General features: G+C 37.2%; 1 protein-coding gene and 1 pseudogene across 1 annotated transcript; both read right to left on the bottom strand.

Moving 5' to 3' along the window:
- Nucleotides 1-866: 866 nt before the first annotated feature.
- LOC144646208 (BTB/POZ domain-containing protein 6-B pseudogene) lies at nucleotides 867-3940 on the bottom strand (annotated as a pseudogene).
- A 140-nt stretch (nucleotides 3941-4080) lies between these two features.
- On the bottom strand, nucleotides 4081-23233 carry LOC144646173 (protein CASP-like). Its single transcript, XM_078505715.1, has 28 exons — nucleotides 23146-23233; nucleotides 22846-22956; nucleotides 21906-21953; nucleotides 20780-20858; nucleotides 19242-19300; nucleotides 19047-19125; nucleotides 18824-18891; nucleotides 18024-18156; nucleotides 17219-17285; nucleotides 17057-17105; nucleotides 16649-16720; nucleotides 16531-16560; nucleotides 15916-15981; nucleotides 15684-15758; nucleotides 14611-14664; nucleotides 13996-14048; nucleotides 13643-13700; nucleotides 13083-13131; nucleotides 12901-12951; nucleotides 12196-12332; nucleotides 10141-10210; nucleotides 9497-9594; nucleotides 9236-9352; nucleotides 8710-8802; nucleotides 8248-8304; nucleotides 6565-6645; nucleotides 5933-5997; nucleotides 4081-5317 (listed from the first exon to the last, which is right to left on the bottom strand). Exons 1-28 carry the CDS (start codon nucleotides 23209-23211, stop codon nucleotides 5281-5283), a joined length of 2022 nt encoding a protein of 673 aa, XP_078361841.1. The 5' UTR covers nucleotides 23212-23233; the 3' UTR covers nucleotides 4081-5280.
- Between the last annotated feature and the right edge of the window lie 9 nt (nucleotides 23234-23242).

Below are 23242 nucleotides of genomic sequence, written 5' to 3'. Positions count from 1 at the left end.
GTGAATTATTTTTTACTTTTGAGGATAAAAAAAAGCCCAAATTTAACAAACAAAACATCTGTAAAAATGATTATTCTACGATGTCTACTACATCCTCAAGGTTTTACAGTGACAGCCTCCACTATTTCTGCTTTCTCAAAACCTTTCTTTGTCTCATCGGGTTGATTGTGCACTTGGAAGTTTTATACTTTACTGTATATTTCGCCGAATCTTTAAATTTTCGAACGGCTTTATTTTCGGACATTTTTTTGTCCGAAATAAAAATCGTCCGAATTGTTTTGCAAGTAATGTAAACAGCAGGTGTCCAAATCATCCTTCGTTTCAAACTTGAAATAATTGCTACGTTATATCCCCCCTCTCCACTGACGGTATTTATGAAAAGGATTAAAGGTTATGGAGGAACAAAACAATACCGGTACCATTCGTTATTTTTGGTGAGTGCGTGACAAAACGCGCGCGAAAACACGCGACAGGCCTGACTTCGCGCATCGAACGTGTCAGACACGAGAGAACCTGCAATCAGCCGCGTCTTCTTTAGAGCGGTTTTCACTTGAGTTGTCGAAAGTAAATTGCGTTTGTTTTGGTTTTGCATTGCTACGCTTAGTGATTGGCTTAAAAATCTCGCGCCACTTTCTCAGCCAATCTGAACTAAAACCAAAACCAATCGTGACTCTCTCGCGCACGTTTTCCCGCGCTTCGTGCCGGCTACATGTATTTGCTTCGAGTTTTGATTGGTTCACTGGATTGTCCGTGTCTTTTGTGATTGGCCGAAGTAATTACATTGGTTTTGGTTTTACGACACTCAATTGAAAACTGCTCTAATGCCTTATTGTAATAAAAGGACAAAATAACGCAAGCCACTAAACTCCAATATATTAGTTGTAAACATGGCCTAATTATACACTTTTTAACAGGTTCAGTTGAAGTATAAACCAAGAGCATTCAGACTGAAGCCCTACTATTTCAATACTATTAAACTATCTGAAAGACTGCGAAATATCATACCGTATTTACTCGAATAGCGCTTATTTCATTTTTCGCGCCTCAAGTGCGGCGCTTATTCGAGGGCGGCGCTTATTTAAAATTTGGACGCCACAAAGAATCTTATATTTTGCAGTTATCGAAAATAGTGTCTTCTGATTGTCAGTATTCGTCTCTTGCTGAAAAGAGAAGTAGCGCTAGCTGTCCTGGCAAAGTTCGCGGCCTTTACAACATCAGTACAGAACTACGTATTGTAAGAATGTTAGATAGAAAACTAATGGGCGAGCAGTAAAACCATCACTGTGAACTGCAAAGCATCACTCTTGATTTAAAGAAATGTCCAAGTTTGTTTTAGAGCTGCTTTGAAGTGCAGTTTTTAGTTAAACGGAATTCCTTGAATAAGCGCCGCATCGGGACTGCGGCGCTTATTCGGGGGCGGCGCTTATTAACTTTTTTGTCCAAAATGCGGCGCTTATTCGAGTAAATACGGTAATTAGATTCACAGCTTTACATATAGTGCATGTTGTTGTAAACATTTACTCGGAAGGTCTTTGGAAGCCTCAAAACCTGCAATTTTGTGTCCATCTTTTCTCCGCCTGTATAGACTTTCAGGAAATGAATCGCGAGGGGCATAAACTTGGTGTACTCTTCTGTGCTATGACAAGAGCAAATGTTTAAAAGTTCTTCTCAAATTGAAGATAGCACGATTCAAAGTTTAGATTTCACATTTTTACTCTCTTAGAAGCCATCAACATCTAGCAGTTTTTGAAATCAAAAATTTCATTCTTGTCATAGCACAAAAGGGGTTAAGATTTATCACTATGTTATATAATCATTCAATTCGGTGCCCTGTTCTAGCTGAAAGCTTGGACACAAACTTGCCTTATCTGCCGTTGAACACGTTGTAACTTCACAGTCAATGGTCATCTCTCAGTAAAAGGACAATCATGATGTAATTCCATCATCCCCTTATATGCTTGATAAATTTTAGAGGAATCGATGTTCAAAATGTAAGCAATTATTTACAAGATAGCACCCCATCAAGAAATTTCGCTAATGAATTTATTAATGAGCAAGAGTCCTGCGTGACCTTAAGTGCCACATAATTAACAAATCAATGACGAAGAGAAGAAACAAAACAAAACAACACAAACACAATTAAACATGCATATTTTGCTGAATCAAGGCTGCATGACTATTTCCCGAAACTGAGCCGCTACTGGCATTTTGCATGATTGAATCGGGGTTTAACCAATAAACAACCATGCATTACAGAGTGTGATTACAAAGTAAAAAGAATCTCTGGAAATTGACCACCTTCAACGTCTGTTCCATTGTTGCTCGAGCAGCATGTATCAAAGTTAAATCTGACCCCTGAACAAAGGACATATCTCTTACCATTTTCACACGAAAAAGAATTGGGACCATTGATAATAGCTTCAAGAAGGTATACGACATTTTTCTTCAAGAAAAAAGGTCGGTCAAAGAAAACATTGAAACCATAGTAAGTACTTCCCTTAGAATTGATGGATACAGAAGGAAAGCTTCCTGATTTCGAAGCATGATTTTCTTTTTGATCCCTATTTGTAATGCTTACTTTTACAGAATACTTATTATTTTCACTTCCACAGAGTGTTACTCCAAGCAAGGAGATGTCCTTGTCGACTGTAAACGAAAGGCAATCTTTTTCATCAGGATAATTAGAATAAGGATAACCTATGCCAGTGTAATCCACAGAACCAAATCTGCGACAATGCTGCAAACCGGACCTTTTCTTCTCAGGAAATCCTACTGGAGTACCAAGAACTGAATTAAAAAATTTAACAACGCTGTTCGTTTCACCTTGTGTCAGTATGTTGCTGTCGAGAACAACATCAGCAAATCCCTGTTGCTCCATCACTGGAAAACGTATCCCTTTCACAATTCGTTCTCCAAGAATTCTTCTTTTTTCACTACCATCAGTCGTTAGGCCTTGTTCTTCACATTTCTTTGTTGCCCACAAATTTACCGCTTTGAACAACTCCACCTCTTCAATAGCCAAAGTGTCACGCTCAACTATTGCTTCAAGTAAGGACCTCTCAATTGTCACAAATCCATCCGATTTCACAACTTCTTCTGTCTGTTTATCGATCACTTCCCAGCATCGATCCACCAGGTTTTTCTCCTCATATTTCTGAGCGAATGCCAGCATGTTGAATACAGTTGATGGCTCGACGCTATCTTCCAGAAATTCAATGCATTTATCAGCCAGTGAAGGCACCATGTATTTTTTCGCCAAATACAACACTCCCATCACATTATTTTCGCTCAAGGTCACTTCATCGCTGTACATGTAACGAAACAACTCCAACAGACTCTCGTACTCACAGTCAGGCAGTTCAATAGAGTCTCCAGTCTCTGCCAGCTCACCGTAAAACATGGCTTCAAAAACAGGACTGCTAATCGACAGCACGAACTTGTGAGCGAGAATCACGTGTTTCGAACGTTTGCTTTCATTTTCGTCATTCGCGCCCCGGACGACAAACTTTACATCGCTGAAGAGTTCGTTGTTAAACATAAACTTGTTTCTTTCTCTAATGGTTGGTCTTGTTGTTTGCCAGCTTTTCTCGTCGACAGACATGACTCTTGGCGTATGAGGATTTTCCAGCTCTTTGCACTTTCAACTGCAGCAAAAATAGCGCGACGCGTGACAACTGAGCTAACCCGACGTCACCGCTGACTCGTCCCCAGTCGCTCAGTTTTTAACCTCGTTTCTCGATTGGTCTCCAAGTAAAGTGTGTCCGTTGGTATCGTTGCTCATGAAATCGTTGGAAGAAACCAAAGGCAATTTCGAATGTTTTAATCGTAATATACTATCATTTTGTAAGAAAACCTTACAACGTATTTCAAACACCGGGAAAAAAACAGTCTTTCACCTGACGTCGTAGATAAACTACAAACATTTATGCACTAACTGCGGACCTATGCGTGCGGCGCCAAGTAGGGCTGTTGTTCATCTACGACATTCCCAGACAAAGGTGCCCTTAGAAACAGGTCAAACGCTGTTTGGCTTACATTTTTAACATGACGCAAACCTGAAAGTGCAATCCGTTACTCCTGTTTTAAGAATTTTATTTACAACGTACCACGTATTCTCTTTACAATATTTATACCCCATCAATCCAAAGTTCGTCATTCAATGTGCAAATTCGAAATAAAACAGTGCGTTTCACCATGTTTGTATTGCTACTTCAAAAGCTTAAACAGGGATTGTGTCATGTATGTTGTCGCCGGTTAAACCCATGATTAATAATAATACAGTGACCTCGTTATTACGGGCAGTTTACCCAGTCCTCGAGACATTTTACGCTTTAAAATTTATATACTCCACATCTAACCATTTCCAGGTTTAATTTGTTATTTTTTAAAATATATTTTTCATACGACTGATTACCTTTCTCTAACCAAATCTAGGACAAAACTACAGCAATTTATACAAAGGCGTGTTTCTTGAGGACCTTCAAAGTAAAAGATCCTAAATATAATTTAAATTTAACTATGTTTTCCCTTCCAATACAGTAGATCCCTGCTACTGACCTTAAACCAAATTTACTAAAAATATTACCCAAGAGACGACAGCATCGTTATTTTTGTAATTTGTCCTTATTTATCAATAATGTGCTTGCACTCGAACTATTGTACAGTTACAATTGTTGTCGACTCTTCGTCGATATTCCCGACGAGTTTCTTGTACTTTCTGTTCAATCAGAAAACAGCGCGAACACTCAGAAAATTACGTACGCTACTTCGCTGTTGTCGGGTTACGCCTTGTTGCATGGCAACAGTTTTCCCGAAACCCGCAGGCTAAAATTATCACGTTTCGCTGACCATACCAATCGGTTTCCCTGGGAATTTAAGACCAGAAGGAGGAGGAGGGGGAGGAGGGTCTACAGGACCTCGTCTAGGAATGGTTAGCCGCTTTTGCCGGAAAGCGGCTACGAGGCAATGGAAGTTGTTTCAAGATTAAAAAAAGCCTCTTTCGAATTCATTAGTTAGGAAAAGTAGAGTCGATAAGTTTCTACTTCCTTGGCCAGCGCAGTCGCCGAGAGACTACCATTTGTCATTTCTGGAGAATAACCCTTCTCACTGAGCAACAAGCCAACAAAACTGTTGACCCATTTCTACCTCCCAAACTGCGTACACGAATGAATATACTCAATTAAGCTTTGTGTTCATAAAAATCTTTTCGCGTCAGGCGTTCTGGGAAGATACCCTCTCCTTTCAACATTCTACGTGACAAGTTGATATCGCATCCATCGTTCACTGGCCATGAACTTCATGCATGTGTTCAGCGAACCTGTAATACAGAGAAAAGGCGACAAAGTAAGTAACAAGAGTGTTTAACAAGAAGTGTTGCTATAAAAGAGATCACACCTCTCACATTTCACAACTTTCGAGCGCTAAATGGAAGTTTGTACTTTTGAAGTCACGGCACGCTGTGGAGTAAAGCGTGCTGCAAGCTGAACATGCTTCAAAATCTCATTAAACCAAAATATAACAATGACAGAAATATGAAATAACTTGTTAATGTTTGCCACACTTGGACAACGCTGGAAAGGCTGGCCCAATGGAGAACAGAGGTCGTCAATAGCCTATGCTCCACCCGTGTCTAACGGCTTGAGTTTAACAGAACATTCTTAGCAAAAAAATCAAATGAAACACTTTTTGTCAGCTGTCTTCGTTTTCATGGTTGACTGACAACTGACGAGAGAATGGCCAGGCCAGCCCCTTTTTGTACCGAAACTTCTTGTTTGAAGGATTTTAGTGTCCCTTGGATATTAAAACAGTTAGCCCCATACGTGCGCCCCTTTGTGTCTGGTTTTGATTTGTAATTTAATTCCAATTACCGGTCATGCACCATAGTGTCATAGCGTTCTGATTTCTAAATCTAACAAAACAAAGGTTGCCTCACCTTTTCGCACATTCAGACGCCATATCTCGCTTGCAAGATTCAGTGTAGGCAAGCTTGTAAAGAACCTGTTTTTGGAGACGGAAATATACACACTTGGTTTACATACATTCCTCCTCTACGCCTTATAATACTCGATTCCCTCTATGAATCATTTCATATACATTACATCACACTTGGTTTAGTTTCTGACTTCAGACCGCTTTCGTTTGTTGCTTAATATCGGTCAAACCACATGCCTTAAAACAAGACTGGGAAGCATGAACAGTTCACAAACGAATCAAGAAACTATCGCTAAAGAAGAAGCTCCTTCAAAATGGAACATCTTCAAACCTAAGTTTTAACACCGATCGATAAATATTTTGCCCATTGTAAACCGGTTTATTTATATAACTTATCATATATGAACCTAGTTTTATAGCTAAGCTCCCGCAGGGAAACCAAGGAATTTATTTATTAACATCTTTCCTATAATTTACTGTTGAGATACAATTTAATGACCGCTTACTCTAAAGTTCACTCCTTTGGAGGTCGATTTTCATGTTATTGTCCATGCAGGTACAGAATCGGGAACAGTTCTCAAGTTTCAGCATGTTAGGGGAAACCCTTAAGGGCTTCCATGCCCCAGTACTTACCAAAAATATCAGCAAATGAACAAGTAGCGTGTAGAAAAATGCGATCGTTCTGGCAACTTTGTTTGACATTATAAAACGGCCCTGACAATAAAGAGAAACATTCACATGTGTTGCTTTTGAAAAGTTATAAATCTTGAGAAAGATGTAGTGTTTACGAGCGTGGCATGATGAACAAGGCCATTTACTACATAATTGTGATACGCTTTCTGCATACTGCTAGATGAGTGTCTCTGAAGCTCAGTGGATAGAGTGCCTGCCCGGTGTTTGGGAGATCATGCCATGATGGGTTCGAATCCTGTCGGGAACTCAGATTTTTCTTTGTCCAACGCTCGTAACATGATGAACATTACATCTTTCTCATTTAACCACAAAGCGTTAATTCACCATCTTTTTTAACTTAGGCCCCGTCCACACTGACCCGGGTAAATTTGAAAACGGAGAATTTGAAAATGCCGCGTAAAATGTTTTCCGTTCTTTTAATTTGAAAACGATACCCACTTTGGAGAGCGTTTTTGAAAAACTCCGTTTTTGGTGACCAAAAACGTCGGTTCAGTGTGGACGGTTGGCCTAACCGGAGAAAAAAAATATGCGTTTTCAAATTTACCCGGGTCAGTGTGGACGGCGCCTTTATTTTATTTTTATCGAGAATATCAGCGGATCCTGAATTTCAAAATCCTCGAATTTGATTTACCAATTTTACTTGACACGTATTGTCAATCAATCAATCAATCAATCAATCAATCAATCAATCAATCAATCAATCAATCACTTTCCTTATGACGTGAAAATTTTCTTTTATAAGGTAGTTTCAGTCTTATTTTCAAGGTACCGTAATAATTCGATTTAGCGCTCTCCTTCCGAATAAGCGCCCCCCTTCGAATGTGTGTTTGTAAATAAGCGCCCCTATTCCAATAAGCGCCCCCATTCTTATAAGCGCCCCCATTCTTATAAGCGCCCCCATTCTAATAAGCGTCCCCATTCTTATAAGCGCCCCTATTCTTATGAGCGCCTCTATTGTGGGTAACTGCCGCTACTGAAGTCATCGACGTCAAATAGATAAACTCATAAACATTCACCGTACCGTTCATGCATTTATACCATGCCATAGAAAATACAGCCAATCAGAATACAGGAAAGCCGTTGTATACTCGACGGTATTCAACCCAACCTTCCCATAGTGCGCTGCGACTGTATTCTCGACGAAATTTAGTAAGCGTATTTTCTATGACATGGTATAAAATAGTTACACAACACTTTCTCGTGGTATACTATGGAATATCCCACTTGTCACTTGTATATTCTTGGCATACACACTCGCCTAAAGGCTCGTGTGTATACCGAGAAAATACAAGTGACTCGTCGGATATTTCATGGTATACCACTCGAAAGCGTTGCATAACTAGTATATATTTAACGCTAAAATGAACAATTCTTTTAAAAGTAACTGAATTTTCAACACTTTGTTACTGTTACAGTTTCTGTTATTGTTAGTTATTTCAATATTTATCAAAGTTTTGTTTTGAACATTTGGTTGTTTCTCAAAAAATTAAATAAGCGCCCTGTTCCGAATAAGCGCCCTGTCTCGAATAAGCGCCCTCTCTTGAGGTGCCAAAAGTAAATAAGCGCCCCGGGCGCTAAATCGAATCATTACGGTATTTAGCTCTAAATTGTTTTTCCACTTACCAGGTTAAGCGTAACTTTTTCATGTGGACTAAGCCCTAGATATCTTTGTTGTTTCTCCTAAACACAATTTAACAGAAAAAATTCAATTATCAATTAATATATGCTCAAACAAACAAATAAAGAATAAAACGCAGATGAAACAATAAAAGAGGCAAGAACATGTTTCTACCACCGTTATGAGCAATGGCCGTTTTCACACTAGAAGACGAACAAATCGTCTAGACGGACAAGTCGTCAAACCATTTGTTCGTCTAGTGTAAATTTGAGACGGCTTTTTGACGACTTATCCGTTGAGACGACCAAGTCGAAAAAAAAATCGTCTTCCCAGAAGGCCAAATCGTCAGACAAATTCAGACGACTTGTACGTCCAAAATTGTTTTCGTCTCGTTTTCACACTAAAACGACTTGTCTGTCTCAGACGATTTGTCCGTTTCTGGTGTGAAAACGGCCAATGTTACTTACCCGTTGATTAAAAGCTGAAAAGGGATCCAGTCTTTGTTCATACTGCGATGAGTATCTGCTGACAGCGCCTTCATCGTCTCGACCCCCTGCACCCTAATGTACAAATAATAATTGAAAAAAACGCTTAGAAGCTCGGAAAAATAAAAATCACATTACTTCGTAATTTGTATCGAAGCAATCAAAGCACGAACTCCTCTGGAAATGAAAATGACTAACAACTGCCAGGCAAAAAAAGAAAATGATTACAACTTGGTGAAGCTTAAATGCGCGCGGATGACGTATTCGAGTTTGTTATTCCATTAATCATAACTATAACAAAATTCTTGAATCTGATTAGCTCTTAAATATCGAGGAAGCATTTCTATACTCTGTGGTACGTTTGAGTAGATACAGCTGACAATCTCCCTTTAAACCCTAGCTACCCAACACCTCTAGTTCGACTCTAGTGTCCCTTATTGTTTGTCTTTTTCCAAACCATAATTTTTAGATCAGATTACATTCGATTTAACACTATTTTCAAAGCTACCTTTGTTGGATAGCTCTGTAGGAACTTGATTTTCTCGTACAACTTCACATTATCCGACCTCAAGGTGTCCACTTCGTTTTGTAACACACTGATTTGTTGCTGGTTATGTCGCAGTTGCTGTAAGACCAAACAGAAAGAGCTGTTTGTCAGTGACTTTCAAAAGACAATTGTACATAAATGTCTTCGGTTTTGCACTTGTTGAGCTTTATGTATTTGGTTTAAACATTTCGTGGAACAAACTGTAACAAAAATGCCACTCACCGCTTCTAATTCCATATTTCTAATTTTAAACCTTTCTCTCTGGCTTGCCACGATGGGAAGAAGAGATTCCATTGCTACATTCTCTCCTGATAAACCAACTGTAAAGAAAGTAGACAAAACAAACAGATTATATCAACATTGTCCCATTGCTCTGGAAACAAATCATTATGACCTAATAACAATAATACATAATAACAAATAATTTTTAACGAGGAAGCTCCCGTCACATAGAGTGGTTTTCAGGGAGGTCCTCAAATAAAAACTACCAACAAGGTTAAAATTTGAAGTTAAAAAGGTATAAAATATAAAATTACAGGCACAGGGTCATAGTACTTTGCTACTAAGAAGATCTTAATAAAAAGTTTAAAAATATCATACGGCATAAGTTTCTTTAAAACATTATTTGTAGTTGATAGATAGATAGCTGTTTATCGTACTGTAGCCGTGTGAATCTTTCAAGGTGGTGTTGAAGGCGTTAAAACCTTGGAATGAAAGGCGTTTACTGCATTTAACCAAACAGTTTTAATGTTAAAGAGCATGGTTTACTAAAAAAAGATTTTTTTCCTCCTTCTTAATATCACTGCTGATGTAACTGTAAATTGTACTCAACGTAAAAAGATCAACAAAGGGAAACTAAATCGAACCTGTCGGTGCAACAGCTTGCTGTACCGCATTGGTTACAAGTTCTTTTTCTGACGGAGGTCCAGCCTCCCCCTGCGATAAACACAACGACAATAAAAAAGTAAGTCTCTTATGACTCTTATTGCTAATTCCAAACTTGGGTTGGGGTGGGGAGGGGGGAAAGGAACTTTTCCATTCAGAAATTGTGAGCCCGCAGTATTTGCATGACAAGAATGGCAAGAGTGGTTGCTAGGCAACATGACGCAAATGACGTCACAACTTACGATACGCTCGCGAGAAAGTGTTAGCCTGTGTACAGCCGCCCCGCTCCCCTAAAAAAAATCGATTTTTTTAAGGAAGCGGGACGGCTAAACACAGGCTAGAGAGTGTTCATGGAATTTTTTGCATTGGTTCATAAGAAATCCGAAATCTCCGGGAATTTTCACGAAGATTAACCTGCAAAACATCCATGCAGTATTTTATATTTTGGCGAACGCGCTCCATCTTCAAACAAGAGGTCTGGAGCCAATGTAAGGCTCGCAAGACGATCGGCAGTTTGCACCTTCGATAAACCAGATAAACGATTGATTAACGATTTTAGAGAAAATCAAAGTCTCTTCGAGATATCGACGTTTTTGCATGAAGTATGAGTCGAAGGTTTAGCCTGTGCATTGTTCTTCGAACTTATCATTACAGTTTCTTTGTAGTTTAGTTTAACAATTTCCTATCTTCGCGGAGGAAATGCAGCAATATAATTTTGTCAAAAATGGCTCGTCCGCGCCGGGTATTTATACACATATTCCTTAACATTACACAAATAAACAGTGCAAATTTCACCGAGATCTGACAATTCTATACTTTAAAATTGCAAGGACCTTTCGAGGCAGTCGATTACGGCAGCGAAATTAGCAAATGAAACAGCAAAATATGCGTTCGACGCTTTGTTTTTGCGACGCCATATTTGAATTGTTATAGCCGGGTAGACCGCTGTTCAATGTGTTGAAGGCCGTATCGTTACGATTGCTCCACGAAAAAGCACGAAAAAAAATACGGATATTTCCGACTACTGTCGGAGAAAACATTGCGCATATAATTGGGGCGTAAACAAATCGTTACACTCAAGCTGCGTTTTGTCTAGGCTCTGCGAGGGTCGGATATCAAGACCCAGGATTAAACAAAAGCCATATATACAGTGAATGCTTTCGAATTATATTTGAAGATGAAATACGAAAGAATTTTGCTGTCTTTGACTGAAATTCCACTCGAACTGCGTAGATACGATCGCATGTTGTAAAGCCGATTCATGCAACATTGCTGTCATTCCCTGTCAACGCGAGGTCACGTCCCTAACGACCTAGGCTGATGACGAAATAGAGTTGCGCTTACATGTACAGTAGCGACCAAATTTGGCCTTATTTTTAACCGCTCCTAAGCTAAAAGAAGCCGCCATCTCTTGCATTTGTTTTAACTTCAGTAATATCTTTGAAAAGAGCGAGTTTTTTGGTATGGTTTATTTTTGACGTTTGTAATTTTTAAACGATGTAAGTGCTAGTGATTATTTATTCGTGTTTTAGTTACGCAATCCATTGTTTGTGCGACGCTTTTTATAGATCGCCTTTCAGACACACGTGCGTTGAGGTAAGAAAGCTGACATGTCACTTTTAAAATTGTTATATAACGTTTGTAAATGTGACAAGTCACGTTTTTTTCACGAGATCGCAAGTGATCACCCACAGCGGAAAGTAATCCCTTGAGAAATTAAAACAGTCCCTTGATAAATTAAAAAAGTCCCTTGAGAGTTTACAAATATGTGGTTCCAAATTTTGTCCACTAACCCCTATTCTACGTTTTTAGCTTGTAAACAAGCAAAAACGTCGAAAAAAGACTGTTTTGCCGTCTACAAAAAGATTTACTGACTTGATCCGGCCTGAATGAATTAAACGTTAATTCTTCTGACTGATTGGCATCCCTTAGTTGATGGTTTTCTTTATTCTCAGTAACTGTCTGCTTGACAATGTATGGCTATAGTAAGGAGAAAATAGGAACAGAGTACACAAGCGTCTTTAAACTCTTCTCACCTCTCCCTGACCACGGAATGCAGAAGGCAGCGCGTTCACACTAAGAAGATCTGTTTCCAGTTGAGTTATAAGTTCCTTCTGTTCTTTCACTGTGCTTACCGCCTCATTGTACTGTGCATGAAGCTCAGAATAACGACCTGAGGAATAAGAAGAACAAGAGAAAATATGAGCCAAGATTACTAACAGAATCCTTGGTTACCCTGTGTCACATTGGGTATAAAGCTCAAAATAACGACCTGAGGAATAATAAGAACAAGGGAAACTACTTATGAGCCAAGATTACTAACAGAATCCTTGGTTACCCTGTGTCACATTGGGTATAAAGCTCAGAATAACGACATGAGGAACAAAAGTAACAAAAGAAACAAAGAGACAAGATCACTAACTGAACCCTTGGTCTTAACGTGCCACGTTGAGCGTTGTGTAAAGCCTGGGCCAAAGGGAGATGAGAGTTGACTCTCATGAGAGTTTTCGTCAACTCTCATCGACTATCATCAACTCGGGCCAAACGAGGACGAGAGTCGGTCAAATTCTCATCGACTCTCATGTAAAATTAAAGCACGTCCAAAGTCGATGAGAACGCATGAGAGTCGATGAGAGTGCATGAGAGTTCCATGCCAAACGAGAGTGAGAGTTTGAACTCTCGTCAACTCTCATCCTCGTTTGGCCCAGGCTTAACTGCGTGGATCTACTTGTTCTACAAACCTGTCATGTCAACATTTTCCACTTTAAGACTTGTGTTTTCGGACTGAAGCCCTGCAAAGGGAATATCAGTGATGCAATCAATTAACATCAAGTAAATAGTGTGTTGGACTGTAATACAGATACCGGTATAAATACAATTAAAGAGCAAGTAGCTTTTTGTTGGCAAATCCTTAGTCACGTACTTTTATTCTTGTCAAGAAGAAGCATCTCTAGAGATTTGGGTGCCGAGTCCTAAAACAAACAAATAGAAAGTTATTGTACTGACAAAAATATTTCTGGCTTTAGGCATTTTTCATTGAAAAGAGAGCTAGGCTACCTGACTTAATAACTCAGTCATATCCCTGATAAGAAATCAGCATAAAAATTTGGCAAAGATATAGCAATGTATCGATCTGTCATTGTGCATTTCGAAATAGTTTTTGTAGTTCAATTTTAAGAAAACAACATTTTATTGACCATTTTTTAATTTAAGATCTTATTCCGAATACAGACTGTTTTTTAATTAGTTTTTAATAAGTAGTTTTTTAATTGATAATTCGTTTCTTATATATTATTGTATATCGTAGGTTTTTTACTGTGTATCTTAGATTTTTTAATACTTGTAAATAGCAGGGCCACGAGTTTGTTAGCTTTATAGCTATTAAGTGCTACCCTCTATAAATAAAGACGTTACTTACTTACTTACTATTTAATGACCTCCAAAATTCAATTTAATGCAAATGAAAAAGAAATTTCAACGCACCATTTTTTGTCCTTCTCTGCTTTCCTCACTTGTGGAGAACTCAACTGATTTTAGAATGCTGAATAAAAAACACAGAAAGCTATAAGTTTAACTGTCTTTAAGGGGCGAAATTATAACAAAGAGACATTAGACTAAGAGCTTTGCTTAGCTACCTGGATTAGTCTGCTACTTAATGGTTAATTGAAAACACACCCTAAAAAGATTGTACCGGATATAAATATTATCTGGTCTTATTTCGACTCAACCGTACATTGTGTTAAATAAAATTTTGGCAGAGAGCACATCTTTAAGCAGACAAAAAACAAACAACGCATCTTTTCTTCATCTCTTTTTTTTACCATTATGTTTCTAACCTCAGCTCTCTCTTGATTTCTTCATAGTCACCCTGTGTGTCAAGCTTTGCCTCCTGAGAAGGTGAAGTAAAAAATAGCAAATGTAAATATTTCTACTGAACATGTAAGATAAGTAAAATCAAAAGGGACGTCATTATAATGGTCCACGTTAGGCATTAACCAGAATTACGTTACACCAATCACACTAAAGTCTGAAGAAGCACCTAAATTGTTCTCATAAGTAACTGCAATTCAACTTGCACTGTACAGTCCCTTTAGCTTTGGTTTTTCTATGGTGACAGCACCTTTTATTAGTTGTCACACAATCATTCCTTTCATATGGATGTTTATTGAGGAGAAACTATTGCGTGACATGTCAAACGACTTCTGCATTGGAGGCCACAATAGGTCTTACACGAAGTAAAAAGTCATTTCCTGCTCTGCCTTGCACATGTACATATACACACCAGGTTTGCTGCATTTCTCAGTGTAGGAGTGCACGCGAAATAAATGTGGGGTTCTGGAGTTCAAATACACTTCTAAGTACATTTAGTGATTGTGCAAAGTTAGCTGTTAAGTTGATGTACATGTACACAATTATAAGAAGTCAGTCAAAATAAAATCAATTGCCAATACCAGTTGTTGAAGTGCTGTGGTTTTGCTAGCAAGTTGATCTTCTAGTCTACCAATCTGAAGAGAAATTGACATGGTTGCCACAGACATCAGTTTCAAAAATTCCCTGACTTTTCCCAATAAAAGATATAATTTCTTTGACCAAATAAATACAAAATATCAGATATAGTAGCGGCCTCCAGCCTCCACTTTCAAACAACAACAACAACAAAACATCACTGAGATCACATTGACCTAAAATGTCTCGTCAAAGCTTTCAATGGGGTATTTAATCAGAGGAGCTAAAATGTCAATTTTCTCCGACTCAAAATAAAATTCCCTGACTTTTCCCTGGCCTTCAAGAATTTTATTTTTCCATGTCCAATCTTGACCTGTGGCAACCCTGATTGATATGATGAGCCATTGGAAAGACAGACACAAGGTACTATGTAATGCTTGTTATAATGAACAATGACGACAACAGCAAAAATAGTGATAGTGAGACAATTATATCCTGTATTTTGTGGAATATCATCTCATTTTAGCCAACTCAGCCTAGCAACATCGACTAAAGGTAAAGTCTGCATCATGGCCCATACCACCATAGCTTATCAAGGTTATTTATCCCCCCCCCCCCCTAGAAGGGATGCTAGTTCATCACAGGGTTACCCTGACAGGGTGCAAAGAAGTTTGATTTCCAGCTTGTCCTTTGGGCAAGCTGGAGCCAGGATGTACTAGCCCAAAAAACATTTTTACTAGCCCCAAAAAATTCCCATAAGTGTAATAAATTTCCTCAAAAATTTTTCCCAAAAACTTTCACTTTCCCGTCGGGCAAGTGAAGGATAAAATCCACTAGCCCTGCCCTAAGCATTAGATTCCTGGTATCAATTTATTCACCTGGGTGGAGAGAGGCACGAGAGTATAGTGTTTTACCTAAAAAAAAAAAACGCAACACAGTAACCCTAGCCAGGGCTTGAACCTGGATCACTTGATCCGGCGTGCAGTGCACTAACTATAACGCCACCATGCCTCCCACTTTGAACGCAGTACATGTAATACACACAATATGTTGGCCAACTGTAATATATGTCTCTTACCTCATTTGCTCCTGATTCTTTCAATCTGCTCTGTGTTACTTGCAGATGTTGTACATCACTTACTAACTGAGATATCTGAAAAGAGAAAAAAAACATGATCACAGAAAATTTCAATGTCATTATGATTACCACCCATCCCCCTTCCCTTATTTGCTTTTACACCCAAGTGGTACCAAATTTTAACCCTGAAAAGGTACAACTGTCATTCCCTCAGCTAATAATTAAAACTAACCTGTCTTTCCTTGGCTGCTAACTCATGTTCCAGGCTTGAACGTGAGATTGCATCGATAGTTTCAGTCTGCAGGGATAACAAAACAAATTGAAGAAAGCATGTTCGAAAAAGTGAGTCTTAAGTAAAAAAAAGGCAACTGCAAGGATAGCAATTAATGATTCATCAATACCAAACATGAATAACAATTTGAGAAGACATCAACTTGTAAGTAGTCCAGACATTCTGGTTGCCATTACTACATGAATACTGAAGAATCATCACTTTCAGTTCTGGCCGTGCAAATGAATGTGCCCTTCGTAAAAATGAACGTTGAATGGTTGAAACATCTTTCATTGTTTTTAGCATTTATTTTTGTCATGAAATCAGTTCATGCACACAATATTGTTTATCTAGTGAGTAAATACTATTAACTTTGTGAAGAGTGCAATTACAACGTCTTTCTTTTCCGCTTCTTCCTTTTTGATGACGCAATTTAACACTCATAGATTAACTGTTTGTTTGAAGCCAGGAAGGAGGAAGTCAGTCAAAAGATTTACACATTATGATTAACATAGCAAAATATTAATACAACTTAGAATGACATTAACCGTGTATACAAAGTATTTGCAATCTTACCATACTTGGTCTTTTTGAATCACTTGCATTCTGAAATAAAATGAGCCAAATTTTGGTGATCTGGAGATTGGAAAGCTGACAGAACTTCATTACAAAGCCTTCGAAAAGTAGAGCAAACCTGTAACACATTCTGTGCCGCAACAAGCTCTTCCCGCAGAGATTCAACTTGTCTCTCAGCACTCAATGCTCTCTGTAGAAAATAAACATTAGTCAGAACATTTTTTGAGGGAGTTTCTTTCCTTCACAATCAACCAAAAAATTGATTAATACATGTTTATCAATGAGACACAAATAAACCAAATAATAATAAGCAGTCATGATAGTGTAAAATAGATCATTCATATTTTTATTTTATTTTTTATTTTTAAAGTGCTAATTATAAAATGTTTTCTCGTTTAGCGAGACGTTTCCGGGAATAACCCCTTCATCAGTTGCAAAGTAAAAACCGTTGAGGCCTATTTATATAATTAATACATGTTAACTTTAGCTGAGCTGTGTACAGGATTGCAAATTAAATAGTTTTCACCTGATTTGCTCTTTCTACATCTGCTTCTAGTATTTCAATCTCTGAAGACCTTGTTAAACACAGAAGAAAATGGATTTAGTTCAGAAAAATACACTCAGATGATAATAATAATTAATATCAAGTCTACAGGATCTGTAAGAATATTGAGGACAGTACACATACCTTGCAGCTGCTACTTCATCAAACTTGGCTTTCACATCAAACAGTTCAGATTGTGTGCTGTCCAGGGCTAATAAAGGAACAGAAAATATTTTGCTAACAGAGCTATTTATTGGTGCTTATGATAGGTCCGCAATGCATGCAAAGAGCTTAAACAACACTGCTGTCTTTACTCACTGTGTGCCTACAGATGATGCTAGCTAGCTGACAATATAATTATTGCTAGCACCATAGGTCTGCAATGCGTGCACAGGGCTACCACTATGATGCTAGCCAGTTACTGAGTTGAGATAGTTTAGCCTTGTTTTGTTCACAAATGATATATATATATATATAATGCAGGCATCATCTTTTTCGTTTGTCATGTCTCCTCACGAGATTAATAGGGTCTCCAATCCTCATACAGGTAGTACTGGTAAAATTTTTTTAGATCTGTGAATCAGAGGAAAAGTTAGGAGAGGAGATGTCTAATCAGTGCCAGGGTTTTCATTAAGAATTGTTATAGCAGGAGAATAGTGTAAAGTAACCGGAGAATTTTTAAAGATTCCGCATCTTTATAAAAAATAGTTTCAGGCCTTTGAAATTTAGCCGGAGAATTCTACGTAGTAGAAGGAGAAATCTCTGATCTCCGATGCCTAATGAACACCCTGCAGTGCTAGGGTTCCATTGTATTCTGACTAGGTCTTTCACTGAATGTAATAGGGAGGTGTCTGTAAATTTACACAGTCAGGTGTCCATAAGGGAATAACTATAAGTTATAAATATTAAAACTATTGATGCCAAGATTTGTAACAAAAGAAATACTCACCAGCCTGCAGGGTTGCAGCTTTGTGTTCTGCTTCACCAAGCTTTTTAGCAACAGAAACCTGAGTCTCCTGCAATGTCCTCTCCTTATCAGAAAACATCTTCTGCATGTCCTTTTCCTTTTCCTTTACTCTTGCCTACAGGATAAACATAACTATTTTAAGGACTTTGCACCATAGCAACTGTCATGCTAACAACAATTTTGGACAAATGGCCCTGGGACACTTTATAATTTAAAAATGCTTACCACGTTTAAATACTTTCACTGGCTAGGATGGATAGATAAAAATTAACATTTTATTGGAGATGGGAAGATGAAGGCGTAGATCATTTGAGAATTTTGTAAGGTACAGTGTAAAATGTCTCAATGTTTAAAACTTACAGTATCACTTGAAAGTAAGTTACCACCCTCTCGCGAGAGGAGAGTCTTGTCTCACGAGACGCTTAAAAATCCGCATCAACAAGTAAATGGCTCAAACTTCTCTTGAGATTTTAATTCATCATCTGAGTCCTTAATTCTCCTCTGGGAGAATAGGGCCTTAACAGTCAAGAGATTCTAAGATTTTAATTACCTATTGTTAACCATACATGTCGCGACAATAAGTGGGCAAACATCGCCTATAGCTAGCAAAGATACAGTACTGAGTTGAAGACAGATATAATTATGCAACATTTGATGTGTCAATCAGTGAAGCCAGTTCTTTCTTCCTCAAATATTGCTTGTATTCTAAAGCAAAAGTCTTATTTATAAAGTCTTATTCAAAGTTGTATGTTAAATCAAAATCATTTTGTCTGAATTAATACCTGAACTCTGTCTTCCATCTTGTCTTCATATTCTCTCAGTTTTTCCTTAAGTCTATTGATGGTCACCTCTGTAATAAATTAAAAAAAAATCAAACAAAATAATTATTTCTACTACTGGTTTTTAGTGGTTTTTAAATGCTAGATGTCAACTTGCAGAATACCTTTTTTCTTGTCTTGAAGCTATCATTCATGCAAATTATTTCAGCTAACATAAATATTTTACCTTGATTTTTCACCTCAGCAAATTCTGTGTTGTATTCTTCTAAGGTTTCCCTCAGTTGTTTATTTTCAATTTCATAGTCCTGTAAACAAAATTAATGTATGTGAAAATACAACCATGTACAAACTGTAAGTTTCCAAGTTTTGCCAAAAAAAAAATTCAAATTGTCAATTTCACTTGGAATCAATTCAACATTACCTGAAGTTTAGAAACTTTTTGCTGCTGAACAACAGCCTGTTCAAGAATTGGTAATGGATCTGAAAGGTGATAGTAAACATATTTTAAGTAGAGACAATCACATACATAATTGTAGCTGTAGTTTGGCAACTGTATATCGTTACATGCAGTAGACAAAATTATTAATTTATTATAATGATCCTTCTATTTCATGATATTTCAATTTAGGAACAGAATCTACAACTGCTCCTGAATTGTCATCTGTAGTTTCGCATTGCAAGGACATACTGTCATGCAATGGAATATTTGCTAGCCTTTGTTGTTTACTTAGTTGCACTGACAAGTTGTTTTTTGACACAAGTTTTATGGCTCTAGTGCTAGGATCTTCCTAGTACTACAAATCAGTTTACATGCGGCTAGGAACTTCCTAGAACTTGTACTTTGTACAATTGAACACTGTACAGGTAGGAAGTACCTTTCAGTTACTAGTAAAAATGATCCTAATACTAGGGAGATCCAAGTGCCAGGGCTAAGTATGACCCAATGCATCTATTATAAACTGAAGGCAGGGAACAAAAAGTGCAAACGCTATCTGCTTTCTTGTGCTCATCTTCCTCTTTCCATGTAATGGTAATATATTTTAAATAACATTTTTAGTACTTTTTATTCTAGTTTTACTTAAACTCAGTTTTACTTAAGCTTCCTAAAGGAACAACGTTCTATCCTGTGCAAGAAACTCTTCAATAAGATCATGCTCGATAGTATCCATAAATTACATGTACATAAGTTCTTACAACAGGAAAATGTAAATATGTATAACCTTAGAAGTCAACGTCATTTTCAAGCATATAAGGCTCAACCAATCGTTTTAAACATAGCTTTTTTCCTTCTATGGCAAATTTTTAATATAGTTATAATAGATTTTAATAGTTGTATTTTTAATATAGTTATAATAGATTTTAATAGTTGTATTTTTAATAATTTATCTCTTTGTAAATTTTTACGCAATTTTTTTCAGTTTTTAGACTTTCATGTAAGAATATCTATCTATCTATCTATCTATCTATCTATCTATCTATCTATCTATCTATCTATCTATCTATCTATCTATCTATCTATCTATCTATCTATCTATCTATCTATCTATCTATCTATCTATCTATCTATCTATCTATCTATCTATCTATCTATCTATCTATCTATCTATCTATCTATCTATCTATCTAATTGATACCAATTGAATACCATGTCTAAGTACTGTCCTGATTTCCTGGAATGCAAGACACTGACCTGATATTGCTAGTTTTTTTGGTCAAATTTTGGTACCTGGCTTTTATATAATATATGGTAAGGGTATATTAAAATTGTTTGCCATGGGCATTTTGACTCAACCAAATTTGCCTGTTATGCTGCTAATGAAGCATATGCCAAAAAAGTATGATCAAGTGTAAGTACAGTGTATCACTCTCTTGAATACATGTATAATGACATGATTGATAGTTATATTACATGTAACTTTAGCCAGTCATATCACTATGAGCAGACTACTGAACAATTACCTGGAACATCCACAAGTTTCTTGTAAATTGAAAGAAATGCTGTTTCTGATGCTTTGCTTCTCTTAGAAAGAGCATCAATCTGGAAGTTTAAAAGTGGTATTTTTTATAGATGTACTTCAGTTTATTGAGACTCTTTTCTTTAGTAAAAATAATGCTGTAATGCTGTGTAGCAACCTTTACAGTACCATGGAAATCTCCAGCCACTCCAGAAAACAATACTGTTTTTTTATGTGTGCACTATCTCTCACTCTGAGACAATAATGTTCAGCAAATCTAATGAAGCTATTTTGCAATTAATATTAATTGAACCCAATCCAACTTAATCATATATCTGAGTTCGACTGGTCACCAAGCCATTAAAGTGCTACTACGTTCAAATTTTCGATTTCCATATTTTTACATTTTCGTGTACAATAAGACTTTCTTACTCACCTTGCAAATTTTCAATCCATTACGAACATCAGAAGTCGTTTTGTTTTAACATTTATTTCCGATATTTTATGGCCGCCATTAAACAACCTTGTTCCAAGGCTTGGTTGCGAATAGGGAGAAAATGACGTCAAAGGCTTAAATTCCTCACGGGTTGAAATTATAATAACAATATATGTATTGAAAATCACGCGAAAAGCAACAAAAACTTTGGGCTTGTTTTTCGTGCAATTTTCTATGCTCATTGTTATTCTAATTTCAACCCGTGAGGTATTTTAGCCTTTGACGTCATTTTCTCCCTTTTCGCAACCAGGCCTTGAAACAAGGTTGATTAATGGCGGCCGTAAATTCTCTGTAATAAATGTTATAATACAACGACTTCTGATGTTCCTAATGGATTGAAATTTGGCAAGGTGAGTAAGAAAGTCTAATTGTTCACGACAATGTTAAAATATGAAAATCAAAAATTTGATCATAGTACTTAGCACTTTAAACCTAACAATATAAGTTCTTCAACTGCATTTGATTGCTCTAATTTTTTTTGCGAGACGGATTGCGCATGATTACTGAACCCAATTAAACCCAATCTCTCCGTCGGGTCCAACTGAGTTTGACTGAGTTCAAATAATTGAACATTCAATTTGGTTAGTTACATGTACATTGGGACATAAATATTTATTAAGCCAACAATAATAACCTCAGCTTGGAAACTCTTTAAAAGAGGTGCCATCTTTTTCCTGGTCTCCTGAAAAGAACAAATCAGAAACAAAGAAAACAATTTTAGGTGATTCCCTAGTATTGCATTGGGCATCCTTACGGCCCAGAATTTTACGCGTAATTAGCACGCGCACATAAACAAAATGGCAGCTTTTTTCTAGGCGGCTTGGCTCACAGGAGAGAGAAATCATCGTTTTCTCGTAAACGAGTTCAGTGACCTATCATTTTTTTCTCTTAGTTCGAAAGTAGCAATCAAATTCTTTCTATAAAATGAATACAGCTCAAATTATTTCTATGGCAGAATAATACATTATCACCGAAAACGTGCACTTTGCCAGTACTCGCAAAGGAATAATAAGGAATTATAAATTATGGTATGTCAATACAAGGTCTTCCTGCCCCTAAAGAAATGACTCCCCCCCCCCCCCCTTTTATTTCAAAAATTAAGTTCCCTTAAGGTAAACAACCAACCGGCAAAGTTTGGTTGGAAATCTATGAGGGAGCAACTTCAGAATACCCGGCCACTTCATGTACATGTGTTGGGACCTTTTGTAGAACGAGGCATAACACAATAGATTCTATTCTTATTCAATGACATGTAAATAAGTGGCCGGGTATTCTGAATTTTAGCTTCTATGAGCAGTTTTATTTCAAGGGAATTACCTTAAACACGTGAAATCACAGCTTGGTTTGGTCAAGAAATTTATATTTTCATCACTGCTGCTTGCAGGTACTTCTCAAAACTAGATTTTATTGTGTGACATGTGTCAATCTTAGTTGGTGACTAAAATTTAAATGACTATTCAAGGTCAACTTTCCTTGTTTACAGATATCAGAACATCTCATGTATATCCTAAATAAAAAACATAAATATTTATTATAAATAAATTAAATCCTCATTACTTTAAATATGAACTTACTTCTGGGGTATTCTTCTTAAAATCGCGGCTAAGCTCGACAAGTTTCTTTCTTGATGTATCTGATTCATCTTGGCGATCTGCAAGTTCTGCTGCAGTTGTATCTAACGATTTCTAAGGAACAGGACAGAAACAATTTAGCTTAACGTCAAAACTTTAAATCTATAACACAAGTCATTTTTCAACCGTGACAAAATAAACGTATCAAGCTTATGCTTGCTCGTAAACAATTTTTTAACATCTAAAAAAGCTCCCAGGACTATAAAATAAAATAAATTAATTCTACTTCTTTAGCGTTCTTACCTGGAGTTCTGGAAGGGAAAATTCTTTCCAAAAATTTCGCATCGACTGGAACGACGAGGCCGCCATATTTGTTTATCGCCAACTCGGCGTCATGCGC

The sequence above is a fragment of the Oculina patagonica genome, chromosome 3 (genome assembly GCF_052425735.1).
Source record: "Oculina patagonica isolate OP01 chromosome 3, crgOcupat, whole genome shotgun sequence".
NCBI lineage: Eukaryota > Metazoa > Cnidaria > Anthozoa > Scleractinia > Oculinidae > Oculina > Oculina patagonica.
Note: the sequence above shows the minus strand (reverse complement) of the source record. Positions and strands in the feature narration are given on the sequence as shown.